At 40.6% G+C, this 17,060-nt stretch overlaps 1 protein-coding gene across 5 annotated transcripts in view; it reads right to left on the bottom strand.

Moving 5' to 3' along the window:
- celf3a (cugbp, Elav-like family member 3a) overlaps positions 1–17,060 on the bottom strand; it is a 41,845-nt gene that overhangs the window by 7,822 nt on the left and 16,963 nt on the right. For 2 of the 5 annotated variants that reach the window (XR_007569182.1, XM_050034357.1), the window contains exons 4-11: positions 11,982–12,030; positions 8,464–8,592; positions 7,264–7,343; positions 6,661–6,816; positions 4,553–4,697; positions 2,452–2,601; positions 2,143–2,202; positions 1,541–1,645 (exon numbers count right to left, since the gene is read on the bottom strand). Coding sequence is in view for 4 of the 5 variants with exons in the window: in XM_050034357.1 (XP_049890314.1) it covers positions 1,541–1,645; positions 2,143–2,202; positions 2,452–2,601; positions 4,553–4,697; positions 6,661–6,816; positions 7,264–7,343; positions 8,464–8,592; positions 11,982–12,030 (874 nt within the window). In the remaining variant the exon portion in view is untranslated. The remainder of the gene's footprint in view (positions 1–1,540; positions 1,646–2,142; positions 2,203–2,451; positions 2,602–4,552; positions 4,698–6,660; positions 6,817–7,263; positions 7,344–8,463; positions 8,593–11,981; positions 12,031–17,060) is intronic. The other 3 variants (XM_050034359.1, XM_050034361.1, XM_050034360.1) reach the window with 3 other exon arrangements.

Raw genomic sequence — 17,060 nt, 5'->3', positions numbered from 1 at the left:
TAAGATCAGTCAGAGTGCTTTGGATACAACAGAAGTCATCTTGTAAATTACTCAGAGCTATTTCAACAGAGGGAGCAAAAGAATATATGATTGAATCATCAGCGTAAAGATGAATTGAGCTATTTTTGATACCACAATTAAAATCATTGATATAAATAGAAAATAACAGAGGTCCTAAAACAGAACCCTGCGGAACCCCTTTGTATATATTCAAGAATTCCGATGTGAAACCATCACTAATCACAGCTTGTGATCTACCAGATAAATAATTCTCAACCCATTTACATGACTTGTAATCAAGCCCAATATTATGCAGACGCTCAAGAAGGATAGTATGGTCAACCGAGTCAAAGGCCTTAGAAAGGTCAATAAAAAGGGCAACACAATCAAGTTTACTGTCTAGTGCTTGAGCGATATCGTTCATAACCTTAGCAATTGCTGACACAGTGCTATGCCCAGGTCTAAAACCAGACTGATAGATGTTTAAAACTTCATGTTCAGATAAAAAAGATCTAATTTGGTTGCTTATCAGACGTTCTAATAGTTTCGCCAAGCAGGGTAGTTTTGAAATTGGGCGGTAATTATTCAGTTCATTTGAGGGGCCACCTTTGTGCAGAGGAGTTACAAATGCTGTTTTCCATATATTAGGAATACAATCAGTTAAAAGAGTCAGATTAAAAATGTGCAACAAGACGTCAACGATAAAAGGTGCAGCTAGTGTCAGAAGTCGAGGGTTCAAATTATCAGCCCCTGTAGACTGCCTAGGATCAAGACTATAAAGAGCACTGAGCACTTCAAATCTAGTAAAGGGCCTAAAAGAAAACCTATGAAGACTAGTATTTACAGGAGTAGGGTTTGTGTTACTGACATATAGTGGCAGTTTCAGCAAATATGAAAAAAAGTTATTTTTAAATAAAAGTAAACAACTACAGCTTTCATTGATTAATCGTGAAAATATTCAGCAGATAAATCGATAATAAAAATAACTTAGTTGAAGCCCTAATCTACAGCCAGCAGCGAGTTAGTTTAGCTTAGCAGTCTGAAGGTAACAAAATCTGCATACCGACACTAATTAATGAGCTTTAGGGGTGTTTTATATCATTGTAAATTAATTTTTGGACCCTTGATCAGACAAAACAAGAGATCTGAAGATGTCATTTTGGGCTCTGGGAAATAGTGGTGGACATATTCTGAAATTTTCATACAGTTTATAGACTAAACAATAATCAAATACATGAAGAAATGCTGCACAGATTGGTCAGTAATAGAAATAATCATTAGTTGCAGCCCTGCTTTTGACAAAATGAATGCAGACTTTATCTGGAAAGTGATAAATGATTTAATTCAAGTTGTAAAACTCTGCTGACACATTTCCATACAGAAATGAATGAAAACACACACCTAGAATGGCAATAATGTTATCTGTGATGTAAAGTAAGTGTGTGTGATTTGCGGTAAATGGGCTTAAACATGTGGAACCACTGGAATGTTCCTTTCAGATATGATTATTCCACTTTTGTGCACAGTACTTTGAGTTTACCTTCTCGTTGCTGCAGCTGCTGTGGTTGCTGCGGCTGCTGAGCCACCAGTGTCGGCTGGTGGGGGAATGGCTGTCCCACCAGGCCGTAGGCAGCAGGGTAGGTGGCTGAAGGGGAGGAGGAACAGGTGAGCAGGGAGCAGCAGTGAGGCAGAAGAGAGTGTGACTGCAAACTAATCAGTTTTTCTCCTCAAAACAACATCTGACAGAGCCACACTCCCACCTACAGATTTGCTAAAACCGGGAGATACTTTGCATTTAGTTGGAGCTGTATGACTCATCCTATAGAGCTGCAAGTATTTACGTTTTGTAATATATGTGCATGTTTTGACTTTGGGTGTAAATTGCTACTTTGCACATGCAGTGTTGGGGAGTCGGGGAGTGCAAAGGTAATGTAGCTGCATCCCATTATGTTACATAAAACTGTTTTGCATGCTGGTTACACGGACTGGAGGGTTATTTCTAAGAACTGAAACTGCAAAAATCTGACATGCAGTGGTCAAATGTTATGTACACTGGTGAGATTATTTTTATGTCCTTGTTTGTCTTCAACAAACAGTGACACTTCAAACAATATATACAGCTTAGGACACAGTGAGGCTCACCTGTATAGTGCTGCATGCCTGTATAAGCTTGCTGCAGGGGATCCAGGACAGGACTCTGAGCTGTAGAGAAGTAAACACATCGTCACCAACTGCTATATGCACACCAAAAGAAAAAAATTCTGAATGCTATTTGGGGCACATCAGCACGCTCCAAATAACATTCAGTGCTTTAATTTCATTTCCTCTTGATTAGGCTCTCACAGTTGCACATCAAAACAGGAAGCCTGTGAATCTGTGGAGGAATACTTTATGACAGCAGTTATTCTTTACTTTCCAGTGTAGCTGCTGGGAGGGACGTTGTGGCCGTACCTTGATAGGCATGAACCCCATTGGTGTACAGGGCCTCAGTTGCTGATTGGCCGTTGGGTGGAGCTGGCACAGAGGCGTAGCTGTTCACTGCGATTGGTGGAGGCAGAGCAGGAACAGGTGTGGCTGAGATGGAGGGTGGAGTGCTGGTACCTGGAGACGTGTTTAAGGCATTTGTTTTTACTCAAATGAATTCAATCGACAACATGAATACAGGATTTAGAACGAGACAAAGAAAAGAGAAGACTTTCAATAATAAGAAAATTATTTGATTTCACTTTTATATGATTGATTGGTCTTTGGCACAGTCGTGCTTTGAGCTAAATGCTAACATCAGGATGCTAATATGCTCACAATGACAAAGCAAATGTGCTGATGTTAAAGGTACCCTGTGGAGTTTCTGACCTTTAGTAGTGCTACGGAACATTTTTTCTGATGCACGTGGGGACAGTGATACACAGTTCTGCCAACAGTTTCACACTATTCCACCGACCTCCAGGTGGCTGTAGTGTGCAAAGAAACAAAGCAATGTGCCTACAAAGCCAGGGAAGATGAAAACAGCCAAGGATACATGCTGCATCTTTTACCCATGGATGTATAAAGAGAACTGGATACAGTGTTGGAGGAAGGACCCTGTTCATTTCTATAAAAGTTGCTCAGTGGCGCAAAATAAAAAATAAAAATATAAAATTACTTGTAGAGCAGGCGCACTAGAGATCTCTGCCGGCTGAGCTGGCTACTTCCTTTTTAGCACTCTGCTAACTTGAATGGGAATACAATGTGGCTCTTCTAGACTTTCCAAATGTTATCAGACTGAGTTGATCAAATCCTGATATTGAAACGAGTCATTTCGCAGGAGTTGAGACATCCAAAAAGCAGCACCCACTGATTTACAGTTGTCTCATGTAAGTCTATGGGAAAAAGCCTTTTTGGGCCTGATGGCATCACGTAGTGGATGTAATTCTACTGTTGTGCCAACTTTCAAGGGTGCAAAGGGAGGTTGCACCTGTCTTGCTTAGCGACCATAACCCGCTAACCCAAGTGTGTCTTAAAATATTTTCTGTAAGACAGACCGTGAAAGCTCTGAGTAGCCCTGCACTAAAATGATCAACTCCTCCATATTTACTGTGGACTGATATTTACGGAAGAAATATGTATCTGTAGCTGTGCTGGTTGTTCCTCGGCACATGAGGGGGTCATCATGCAGTGTGGGTATGTTCATCTCCGGGCGCAGCTGACACATACTGAAGCACAGGTGCTTGAGAACGCTAGTCCACCAAGACTGTGTCGCTTTGAGTGCACCTTCCACACATCTACATTAACAACAGTGGATTTGAGGGCACTAATAACATGGCATGTGTCCAGGTCTGAGGAGTGCAAGCTAGTAAACATGGATGTAAACAATGCAGGATTTAAAATACGTTTTAAAAACAACAGCTTTTGCAAATGTTTCACGAGAGAGGAAATGCATTTGTGAGACCTCGAGGACACACAGAGTGCATTTTGGTGAATATCATTCACTGTAAATACAACGACTCCACAGGGCACCTTTAAGCAGGTAACGTTTACCATGATAATCATCTTAGTTTAACATACTAACATTTGCTAATTAGCACTAAACACAAAAAACAGCTACAGCTGATAAATGTTGGTCATGAATCAAAGTATTGGACACATTAAATTTTTTTTGGCCTGATGGTAGCACTAGATTAATTAGCCAAGGGATCACCAAAGTTATTACAACTGATCCTGAGGGAGACATGAATGTCTACATTTGCTGTTTACAGTTTCATTAGTTAAAGTTGCTGCTTAAGTGTGTTTAACACAATTCTACATTGAATACTGATTTTTTTACAGTGTCAACATGGCTATAATACAAACTGAACAAGTACATACAGGGTGAAGGTGCTCTAGCTCACTCACCATTTTACTAAAGCTAACATGGCTAACATCATGACAGACTGAAAAAGAAAAAAAACCCTACAAAATAGATGTTTGTTATTTTGTCCTCTTAGGTCCAGCTCTCCTTGTGTATCTGTCCTCATATTTCAAACAGAAATCTAATCAAGGCTGGCCGGGGCCAGACATCTCTGCCTCTCATTACCTGAGGAGGGGGTGATGGATGCGATCGGCGTGGCAATAATGCTGCTGGGGTTGAGGGCGGCGAGCTGCTGCATCTGAACCGCTGCCACCGTGGCAACAGGAGAGAGGTAGGCCGACTGCGCCACCAGGGCCTGCTGCTGCATCAACTGGAGGACAGAGAGAGAAACAGAGAGGAGGGGAGAGAGGGAGTCAAGATATTTGGTGTTTGGAGTGTGTTTAGAGGGATCTGTCTGTGTTTTTGTGTGCCAAGTTTGAGAGTAATCTAACCTAAAATAGGAGACAATTGAAAATGCTCAACACAAGACATTTAGTGAGTAATTTTTGTAGATTACAATTGTCACATATTGTTAAGATTTCCATTATTAACTAGACACAAAACATCAAAATCGAGCATGTTTGAAATAACCGCAGCATCTCAGGTCTGAACCTCAGTCAGGAGTCAATATATTTGAAGGCCACATCTCTGCACGTTGCAACAGAACAGACCGACCAGCTGTCCTTGGTGACTCGCTCTGTTTGTGCAGACCTGCCCAGACGTTTCATGATCTTCATAATCAGTCACTCCGGCCAGATCAGGTTATAATTGTTCTCTACATGACGTAGTGAGCTCTGTGTCTGCGCCGTGAGGGCGGAATGATCGTATTAAATCCTGCCTCTGCTTTCGTGTTGTTTTAAATGCACCTGCACAGAAAATGACCTTTTTCAGAAAGCAATTTCATTTTGGGTTTTAGTTTAACTTTTTACTGAAGAGCAGAACATCACGATAAATCAATACGCCCATTATGGCTAAAACATGTTGTCAGGCCTCCTTAAACATCACAAAGTGAACGACTGTAAATGAGCCAAATCTGAAGCCATTTGCAGTAAACGGTCAATCAACAGTGAGAGCTGTAATGTGGCTTTACTCTACATTGTAAACTGCAGTTTTTCCTGTTAAAATCATCTTGTATGACATTACAACTCTTCTACTAGAATCACATGGGACACATTGAGTAAGGTTTGATTGCCAGAACGCTTTGTAGATTTCGAGTCAAATATTTTTCACTTTTTGTAACATCAGCTTTGACTGGAATACTTCACCCACAAAATAACTATTAGCATATCAGTTACTCATGGGTGTTACCTTTAATTCATAAAATAAAACATTGTTTTTCTGTTCATTACAATGAACAGAAAATCCAAAAAAGGTCATTGAGGCTCACATTTACAGCAAAACTATGTCAAAACATCTGTTTAAAGCTCTCACACAAATCGTGCGCTATAATCCAAGTCTTGTTTATCCAGTTCAGAATTATCGTGGTTTTTTTTCATTATTTTTTATTGTTATTTCATTTTTTGTTTTTGTTTTCAATTCAGTTCAGTTCAGTTGCAGTTAGTTTCAGGGTGTTTGCTTGTTTTAATTTAGTTTTTATCTTCTTTAAATGTTTTGTTTTTATTAGTTTCATGATTAGTTTTATTTTCTTTTATTATCACACAGGGGCTATTTGTCAGGGTCACAATTTAATAAGTTCAGAACAGGTATTACAATACAAGTTATAACACTTTGTGAGAGCAACTGACTCTCAGTCATGTAGACATCCCAGATTTAGTAAACAGATGCACAAATGCCTTCTCGTGCTTGTTGCCTTGACAAATTTGACCAAATTGACAAACACTAAAACTGAAGACATTTCTTGCATATTTTTATATTGTAAACTGATGCTTTGGTGTAGTTTTGCTGTTGTTAAATGTGATCTCCTATGACTTCACTTCATGAAGAATGTTCGGCTTTTTTGGATTCTTTTTTTTTCAGGAACATGCGGCGAGGAATTGATACAAATGGTCATTTTGCCAGTGAATTATTTCTCTGAGTAAAATATCCGTAAAGTTGGAGCTTCCCAACCTTTTTTTCCACAGCCAACTGTTTTTATATTGTCGACCAATCACAAATATTGTAACTGATCTTCACAGACCATCAGTGGGCACAAAGGACATAAAACATAACCTTATTTGCTCTGTGTTTCATTGTGAATATATATATATATATATATATATATATGGACCTCTGAGAGACACTCAATGTGTGTTTCTGAAGAAATGTGTCTATGTCTGTGTGTTGGTGTTACTCACGGCCTGTGTGTAGGCATTGTAGGCCCCGAGGTGCAGGGTCATGGGACTGATGACCCCCAGTTGAGAGGCCACCTGCTGCATCCGCCGAAGCCCTCGCTCCTTCTCTGAATCGGCAAACTTCACCACCAGGCTGGACGAGGCGCCCTGCGGAGGAAACTGCATCTGTCTGACACTTTTCACATAGACAAAACTCTCAACATCTCCCCATCCTGGCAGTGTAATGGCTCCAAGATCATGTAATCACAACATGTCAAGTCATTTCTTCTCTGACTTAAAATATGGAGTTTACTCTTTTAAAAGTGTTTTAACTGTGTTAAATGTCTAGTTTTCAAATACAGTTGGATATAACTGTAATTTAGTCGACCTGTGTGTGTGTGTGTGTGTGTGTGTGTGTGTGTGTGTGTGTGTGTGTGTGTGTGTGTGGAGGAGGGGTACAGAAACGAGAAGTGGCAACTATTAGCTGAGTCACCATGTTGAGTGTCTAAATGACTGGATTTGGAACATCTAAAAGTGTGTAAACTGTATGTGTGTGTGACCTTGTATTTCTGTGCATGCGTGTGTGTGTGTGTATGTGTGTGTGTGTGTGTGTAGGGGGGGACTCACTGGTAAAGTACGACTCCCATGCAGAGCGTTGATGGCGGCCTGGGCCTCTGCGTTACTCTGGTACTTCACAAATGCACACCCTACATGAAATGACACACTATTAAACGTAGCCTCACACACACACACACACACACACAGCATACAGTAACTACTTCCCTTTAAAAATACATTAGGAGCCTTCTTACATCCAGCGCTTCATCAGTTACCGTGGCATCATTAAACATGGTCCACAAAACATTCATTGCTTCATCAATCACAGTCCGTAAACCACCAAACGCATCATTAGCCATGACCCATAAAACCTATTGCACCATTAGTCATGCCTCATGCAGCAAACACAGAAAAAATCTCGCATCTGTGTTTGAACTGTCGCCGGACTTTGATTTACATGGCAAATATCATCAGCTTTGTTGTTAGTGACAACAATCATTTACATTCACGTGACGGTGAAGTGCTGGAGGCTTAATTCTCAGGGCTGGATTAAAATACAGTTACAGTTAAAGTCAGTGCCATTTTTACAGTCAAGATCTGGACTCTATCTGTAATTATTTCATATTAGAGTAGGGCTGCAACTGATTAATCTGCCTTAATCTCTTTTTTAAGAAGCACGAAGCCAGCAATTATTTGGATTTTTTGCTTAAACTTTAAATGGTTGTATTTTGTATTTGTTTTACTGCAGCTTTTTGAAGAAAACATGTCTTCAAAATTGATTTTGAAGGCATGTTATCCTTAAAAATCATCAAAATTTAACAAATTATCACAGCCAACAACTGTAAAAACTGAAATTATTGTTGAATTTTCACATTTCTGATGCTCCTTGAACACATCATTTGCAAGGAACACTTGCTTAAAATAATGATATTTTATCAAAATCACTTTATTCTACGTCTCATTTAAAATTTGGCCAAAAAGAAATCGTTTGCATGCACAACAAAAGTGGCTTTTTTTTCAACTCCAGGATTTCGTCTTCAACTTTAACTCAAAAACATCTCAGGGTAAGTTTTAAAAATGGAATTTATGGTGAAAGGGGGTGACACACATTTTCTGCCAGTCCCTCAGAGACGCTCAGGGAAAAATATTTGGAGCTAGGGGCAAAAAAACACACACACACACACACACACCAGCCACCTCCCTCCTCTGATAAATAAAGAACAGTCCCTTATGAAGACTATGTGTTTCTCTGTCATGAGTAAACGTTACCTTTGCTGGTACCGTCAGGCCCACGGAGCACCGTGCACTCCTCTATGCTGCCAAACGGCTCGAACATCTTTCTCACATCGGAGTCCGTCTGCTGTTTTCCCAGCATACCCACAAACAGCTTCCTGTCTTCTAAGGGGAAGGAGATTGCCGAGATGGGAGAGGGGAGAAAACAGGATAATGTGTGGATAATGTGAGTGAGGTCACAGAGGGAAGAAGAGGGAGTCGATGTTTTATGGGACAGATGATACAGGCAGTGAGAAAAGGGGGAAAAAGGAAGAAGTGCCATGTCACTGTACATGCATGAATAATAAAAGACAACAACAGTGTGATAAGCAGCCACAGAGCAGGAGGGATCAGCCTGCGATGCTTCAAAGCGCCACCAGAGTGCAGTAACATGAACATCACAACAAACAAACAGCATCTGGCGGTGACTCAAATGTTTGTCACCCTCTGTGTTGTCAGAGAAGCTGCTCCGTCTGTCCCCGTCTGTGAAGGATCAGACCAGTGTTTCTGCATGTTTTAGCCCATTCACTACAAATCACATGCACGTTGCATTCCAGCAGAATATTCGCCAGAGCATGCCGATGGATTTACAGATCGTTGCCTTCAGTTTTCCAAACATTCACACTGCCATTTCTTTAACATTCATTTTGGTTTGGTGTGAAAATCAACTGTTAGGAGACTTAAGGGTTACGAGACAGAATCAGTCACATATTCTGTTGTTTTATTACATTTATGCCGAGGTGGAATGTAACTAAGTATATTTACTCAAGTACAATGCTTAAGTACAATTTTGAGGTGCTTGCATTTCCATTTTCTGCCACTTAATATTTCTACTCTATTACATTATGGAGGCAAATATAGTTTTTGCTGCACATTTATTTGACAACTTTAGCTACTACTTAGTTTGCAGATTCAGATCATAAATGCAAAATATTATTTAAGTCACAAACTATGACATAGGACTGTAGGTTAAGATTCCCAGTAGTTAATTAATCAATTAAAATTTGCTCTACCTTTACCAGCTACATTAAAGTGATGAAGACATTTATGCATTGTAATTATTGTCTAATAATATAATATATATATTATTTTAAAATGGGCCATTTTGCATAATGGGTATTTTTACTTTTAGTACCTCAAGTATTTTTTCAATGCTGATTAATTTTTTACTTTTACTTAAGTAACGTTATGAATGCAGGACTTTTACATTTAAAGATCCAGTTTGTCAATTTTAGTGGCATTGTGTGGTGAATTTAAAGATTGAAGAACTACAGTAGGTGACGCAAAAACACAAACCCGTGACTGGCCCTATGGGGCCAGAGTTTGGTTGGTCTATTCTGGAGGACAAAGGTGTCAAATGTAGATAAAACAGCTTATTCAAAGGTAATTAAAAAATATATTTTCTATTTTCAGGTGATTGTAAACTACTGAAGACATAGTTAAAAACATTATATTCCATTTCTGACCATAGATGCCTGTAAATCCTACACACTGGACCTTTAAGTAAAAAAATGCAATACTTCTTTTACCACTGCATTTATGTGATTGTTACTATACAATTACTGTTATTATATTGTGGTTGACAATATGGTTTGATTAGAAAAGTCTGAGAGCTGCCTGCTTTAAATTCACAAGCTATAATCTAAAAAAAAAAAAACATGTAAGAGACTCAAACACAAGCATAAAACCTAATATAATGTTGACTGTGATGTGACACATCTAGTAAAATCCAAGTGTCTACATGCTCACTATCATACAAAACTGAAATTAAAGGAAACTAATGGCCTGAAACTTGAGTATGAACTGAGAGATGGTCGATAACAACAAACAGAAGTGTTCAAAATGTTGAAAAGTTGTGAAAATGAGCGGATTAGGTGAAGTTCAATAGGCCTCTCACAGCAGATGTTTTGTTTTGTCATGGAAGGAAAAGCACAGGTGTTACTAAAAATATTAACAGTGGCTTTTTTTTTCAATTCAAGTGTCCCACTAAGTCATGACAGCGTGACTGTGAGCCAGTGTGCACAGTACCAGGACCCTGAATCTCAAGCAGATAAATGGAATTCAGCTGTCATTAATTTTATTATTTAGACCTCTGCTTTTCCTCCTGCGACGTGTAAATATGTCTTCTGTGAATGTGTGCACGTAAGATGGAGTGACTACTGTATCTCAAGCAAGTTTCACTCCTTACTGAAACCAACAGCTGACATGAAACAATGGTACGCTTTGGAAACGGGCAACAATAATGTATAGTACAAGAACTGTAGTAAATGAGAACAAAATATCCAAAGACATGATGCTTTAAATCTCTTAGCAGTATGCTCACAAATGTTGGGAAGTGAATGAAAATGAGCTGTGGTTTAAGTGACTGATTAATGGGATTGTTTCTGTGGAAGGATCTTCACTGGCCTTTGTCAGGTCAGATCCACCAGTGTAACACACTTGTGGTAGTTTAAGCATGTAGCTCTGAAGTTGTTAAGGCTGTGCACAGTGGTGTACAGGTGCAGTTTGACAGCAACATAACGTACATTTTAACAGGTCATTTGAATCTGATACTGAATCTTGAATCATAGTTTTGAGGGATGATAAAATGTTGCATATTTCTTAAGTAAATTGTTGTAAAAAAAAAATTGTATCTAAACCATCAACTGATATTGTCTTGATTCTGGTGGTGTCATTTTAAAGGGACAGTGTCAGTGTCTTCTCTCTAATATAATGGAACTAGATGGCACTCAGCTTGTGGTGCTCAAAGCGCCAAAAAAATACATCTAAAAAACTCAACAGAAATGTCTCTTTCCAGAAATCATGGCTTGGTTACTCAAGATAATCCACAGACCCTGTTGTGAGCAGTTTCATGTAGGAGCTGTTTCCTTTCCAACAAACTACACCCGACAACAGACGGAAGTGTATATGTACTGCTAGCTAACCTAGCACCTGTTAGCTAGCTAATGTTACAGCTCAGCCTATGAGGACGACATTAATATATACATCTCGCACTGTCAAAAGCACGAGCCTCTCATCCATGAGTAGATGCATGCTTCCTTCTGCAAGATGATACAGTTGGCGGATGTAGTTCGGTAGAAAGAAAATAGTTCCTACATAAAACTGCTCACAGCAATGTCTGTGGATTATCTTGACTAAGCGGGTCATGATTTCTGGAAAGAGACATTGCTGCTGAGTTTGTCTTTGGAGCTTTGAGCATGACATACTGAGTACCATCTAGCTCCACGATATCAGAGAGAAAGCAGACGTCTCTGCAGCCAACTCTCGGCAACTCACACCAAAACAATCTAGACTGACAAAAAGCACTACAGGTAAAGGGAAAAATATGTCTTTCTGATTTTGGGGTGAACTGTCCCTGTACTCAAAAACATTACATTTCACTTGCAAGAAAAAAAGTGCTTAAGTTTGGATGCAAGAATAAATGGCTTGTTAAGATGGACGTTATTGATCATGTGTCAGTGGAGGTGTTGTTTGAACAGATGTTGTGTTTCTGCATGGGGACAGGTGTTTCTTACCCCCTCTGCTCTCGCTGTCCGCCGGCTTCACTTGGATCGGACGGTTCATCTGGAAAGGCAGAGGCCACATGGCATGGTCAGTTTTAAATATACAACAGGGGTAGTGATCATCAACACAAGAAAACAGGGAGAATTAAATGAAGGGAATTTATATATGCTGGCACTTAAGAAAAATGAGGCCACTGCTGTTTTGCAAACTGCAACAGATGAGGGTCATGTGTACTGACTTCATGTAACCCGTCAAGAAAGGCTATTAATGCTTTAATATGACCTAACATATGCGTGCATGTATGGATGTTGGTGAGCATGGCTTGCGCTCCAGCCTCCTACGATCCCACACTAACTTCTAATTTCTGCCAACTCCACTCCAGCAGACCACGGCTGACACCGATATGTGTGACGTTACATTCACAGTGTCGCACAGTCTCTCTCTGCGAGTCTCTCTCAGAATCTGCTCTAATCCTGCCGTCTATCGTTCCCTCTCCCCCTATCACACAAAACCAGGAAAAGCACACACCCACGCGGGATTGGGGAAGTGATAAGATTAAGAACACTCGCCGGCTAATCTGGATTACAGGAGCACGCAGCAGCAGAATAGTGAGAGATTCTGAGCCTGACAGAGAGACAGAGATGAGGGTATACAGGGTTAGAAAGACGGAATAATATCTGGGGGAAAAAAAAAAACAAATAAAAGAATGACAGAGAAAAGAGAGCACACAGAGAGGGATTAGGCGACCTTTTCATAATTCATCAAAAGACAAGCTGCTGAAATGCCATTTTTTTTCTTTACTTCTCCACAATTATTATCCTCCTCACTATTTAACAAAACCCCCTATATGAAATTGTGTGCGCATAAGAGCTTTGGTGCCTTGTCTTTCAAACGTATAGAGCGCAGTGAAAAGAGGTATTGACTGAAATAAAGAAAAGAATGAGAGGGCAAAAGGGAGAAGGTTGGGATTGAGAGGGATTGAGGGGAAGGGAAGGAGCATATGGAGGAAAGGATGGAGGTGGGGGATGTGTGTGAAGAGGAGGAGGATGAAAGGGGAGGGTGATGTCGGCGAGGAGTCGAGGTGAGAGCAACAGAGTGACACTCTGTTAACTGTGGCTTAATGAAGGTCTTAATTATGGAGCTGGTGACATTTCAGCCAGTCACTGATCCTGTGTCACTGATTGATCCGCTGTGATCGGTCACCAGGAGACACTATTGATCGACGCCACCGTCTCGCTCCACCGCCAGGACCCGCATGCAAAAACACTGTCGCCTTCCACACCACCGGCGTTCCAAATCACCGGCTGTAAAACCAGCAACACCTGCTGCAGAGGGCCCCCGTGTCTCCTCAATGAGAGCGACCAATTGATTGCGCCAATTAATGGGATGATAGAGGAGATGGAGGGGCAAAGTCTCAAAACCATCTTCCAATCAGTCAAGCAAATGTGGGCAACTGCTCCTGCACTCAGTGAATAGTAATTTTTGTTTAAATTATCGTTTTGTTTGCAGTGAAGGTAACATCTGAGCCCACATGCTAAAACTTGTGGTGTTGTAAGGTTATGCGGATAACAACTATCACTTGTGTTATCAAAGTTTGCAACTACACCCATCACACTGTGAGCAACAACATGGAGCATATGGAGGAAAGGATGGAGGTGGGGGATAAAAACTTGAAAATAAAAGTATGAAAATGTCGAGTCATGACGGCCAAAATAATGAGATGCACGACATTATCCTGATAATAATCAACATATGCTGAAAACACTTAAAAGGGAACTAAAACATACTGTAATAACCTGACCTTATATCTAAGACACAAGTATTTTTATTGCATCACAGAGTGGACACACGTCTTTTTTAGTGAACATCTTTTTTAGTGAAAATGGCATCATATCTTTCAGTATAAAATATGCCAATGATTGATAAAGATCTTGGTCAAACAAACTCCAGACTTACGCCCAAGAGACTGCTGTTCTTCTCCCGTGTGAAACCAGAAGTCAATCGAGTTATTTTACTAACAAAGTAGTATGCTAGTATGTGTAGCATGCTAAGCTCAAGACATGTCACGTGACGTTACTTTAGAAACATACTCTTTATAGGCTATACAATGATGCTTTTTTCTAAACCTAACCACATGCTTTTGTTGCCTGAACCTAAGGGAATAAGTTTATTTTGAAAAGACAATATATGTAACAAAGGTAAATTGATATGCTGTCCCTGAGAGTGCTAACCTGACGCTGGAGGGGTACCTAGATCATCATAGTTTGACATGTAGGGCCACTGGCCTCAACTTCCACCCATCCTATCCGGACTTTCTTGTTCTTTATACATCGGCTTTTGCTTGGAGCGTCAAAAATGTTATCTCATATCACTGCTAAAGGGTGCGTCTGTGCATAGGTGTCTGACACCGTGGGCCACTGACAAACCGTCACTACTTGACCAGTTGGGAGTGACATTGTGTTGGATCTTTTGCGTTGCGGTACATATGCAGCCTGTTTTTCCAGAGTCTCTTTTATTGTCTATTATTGTTGTTGAGACCGGCAGTCTCTTTGGGTGCTGCTGGTAACAATATTCACAATTATACTGACAACAGAAATTCACCACAATCAACTTCTTGTGAGTGTTTTTCACCGCAATCTGCAATAAAATCGTACATCGTCCCATCCATCACAACGACCAGAAACCTGAACAGAAAGCAATGTTATAGTTTCATTCCTTAGAATTTCTGCACTCTTTTGCTGCCCATTGAGATTTATTGTGTATTCTTACCTTTTAGACTCACTGTATATTAAGTGAATATCAGAACTTTGCTGTATTTTCCATACTCCTACTCTTTATCTGCACTTCTATATCTAATTGTGTATTTGTGTCCATGTCATAGACATCATTTAAAAAATACTCAGGTCAACTATTAAGCTGTTTTTCATGAAAAAAACAAACTATTAACTAGTAGACCTGTGTTCACAGTTTGATCAGTATTTTAACTCCTTTGTCTCTCTTGGTCACATTCATATAAACTCATAATGCTCTCTCAGCTTTTTATGCACTTGATTTAAATGTGCAGTCGATATTTGATGAAAAAAGTTATGAACTGTAAGTATTTTTGAAAATACAAATGCTTAAAAATTAAAGTGTGGAGGCAAAGACAGCAGCTTTAAGCAAATATAATCAAAGCTGGCAGCTAGGAATACATCTTGTTTTCTTTATTGGTCAGATGTAGCAACTGGGAGAGTTTTCTTTTAACCACAACAAAAACTACATGGTCAGATATTAAAATATTACAGTAAGAGTTATTGTTTTCACATACATTTATTTTTTTGTTTTTTCCCACACCCATTATTCACCAAATGTGAAAGTTATTTAAGTAAACTGCACCTTTGTTTGCTTAAACTTCAAAAATAAATACTGACAACGAGAACTCTGTGTCGTCGCTGGGTGCTACATCTCTGCTATACACCGAGAGTGATATAAATTCTTTCACCACCTACAGCAGAGCCAGACTCAGAATGAGATTAGATGAGTTGGTTTTCTAATGCAAAGACAAGAGATAATTCCTGGTGAAATAAATTGTAAAGGACTCAAAGCTGATGCCACAACCTCATAGCAGCAGTTTAATGTGACATCTTTGATTGATAGCATGTTTGACTGACGCCTGTAAAAAATGCCATGGCCCATATTTCACTGCAGGAAGACAAACAACGACGGCCGCGGTGGTGGCGTTGATAAGAAGAAGCGCAGCAGATGGCTCAGGAGATTGGTATTAGAATATACAAGAGGGAAAACAGTGAGAAGTGGAGGCCATCGAGGCTGTGCCACTTCACATCGGCACGGCAACCGGCCCTACTTCTCTGACGAAGACCGCGCTTGCATGGCCATCGTCATGACAACCCCGGTGATGAGAGCCCCACATCAGGTAAACAAGGTTGCCCTGAACGACGTGCGGAAGAGACGGGTGAAAAACAAATGAGGAGGACAAAGGGTGCTTCTAGGTCGAGAGATGGAGGGATTAGACGTGTGTGTGACGGAGGGAGGGAGGAGGGGGGAGACAAGGAGGAGAGGAAAAATGACAGAACAAACCCCCCCCCCCCCAAAAAAGATGGAGGGATGGAGCGCGTGTGCCTGTTGAATGTTGGCGCTGCCTGGAGAGCAGATGCAGGAGCAGGGAGAAAAATATCTCCCTCTAAGCCTAAACCACAAACGTACACTTTACAGTAATTTGCTCTCTTCCCTCCTCCTCCCCCTCCTGTTGCTCCCCTCCCCTTTCTCTCCCAGGCTTGTTTACAAAAACAGTCCCATACTGTGCACAGACAACACACACGACTAGGCAAAACCTGCCTGATCAACAACCCATTTTACCAGTGTGCTTTTTCCTATTTGATTTTTTCTGCCTCTTGCGCTCCGTCTCCAAACACACGAGATATAATATACAATCATCCTCCAACTAAACACACATTCATTGTTCCCACACACACATGCTCTGCCTGCTCCTGTCGCTCACAGCAACATCTACACATACTTAATCTTTCCGCTCTGTGATGCCGCAGGGGGATTTTGCTAGGATTATGAGATATTAAATCCATAGATTATCCAATCAAATCACAGCTCGACCCCTTCGCCATAATGCATGACCCCCCATAACATTAACGTCCGTATACGCTCCCGTGTAAATGCATTTTCATCTACGACGGCAACCCAAATGTGTTTTAGATAGAGGATCGTTTACAGTCGGAGTGAGTAAAGCATATTGGTGATGATATTTTTCTCTATTATGACCCAGCAGAGTAGATGATAATCTCTATACTCTCACAGCTCCAGTGTTGTTAAGTCTAGATATAGCAGGCGGCTGCTGCTGCGTGAGGGTGACACATTTCTGTCGCCTGTTTTCTCTCCAATATCAATCCATTCTGCCTGTCTACCCTGAAAAGCAGCCACTCTGAATGGTAAATATATCAGCGGAGACCATCTCCCCTGCTCTTTCAAGAACATTTATGGGTGGGGCGGGGGCACAAAGACAATTTTCCGTCTTCGCCTCCCCTCCGCTCCATCACACAGCGCTGGTCATTGCATCGTGCTGGTCGCCTAGCAACCTG

Source organism: Epinephelus moara, chromosome 22, assembly GCF_006386435.1.
Source record: "Epinephelus moara isolate mb chromosome 22, YSFRI_EMoa_1.0, whole genome shotgun sequence".
NCBI classification, from domain to species: Eukaryota; Metazoa; Chordata; class Actinopteri; order Perciformes; family Serranidae; genus Epinephelus; species Epinephelus moara.
Note: the sequence above shows the minus strand (reverse complement) of the source record. Positions and strands in the feature narration are given on the sequence as shown.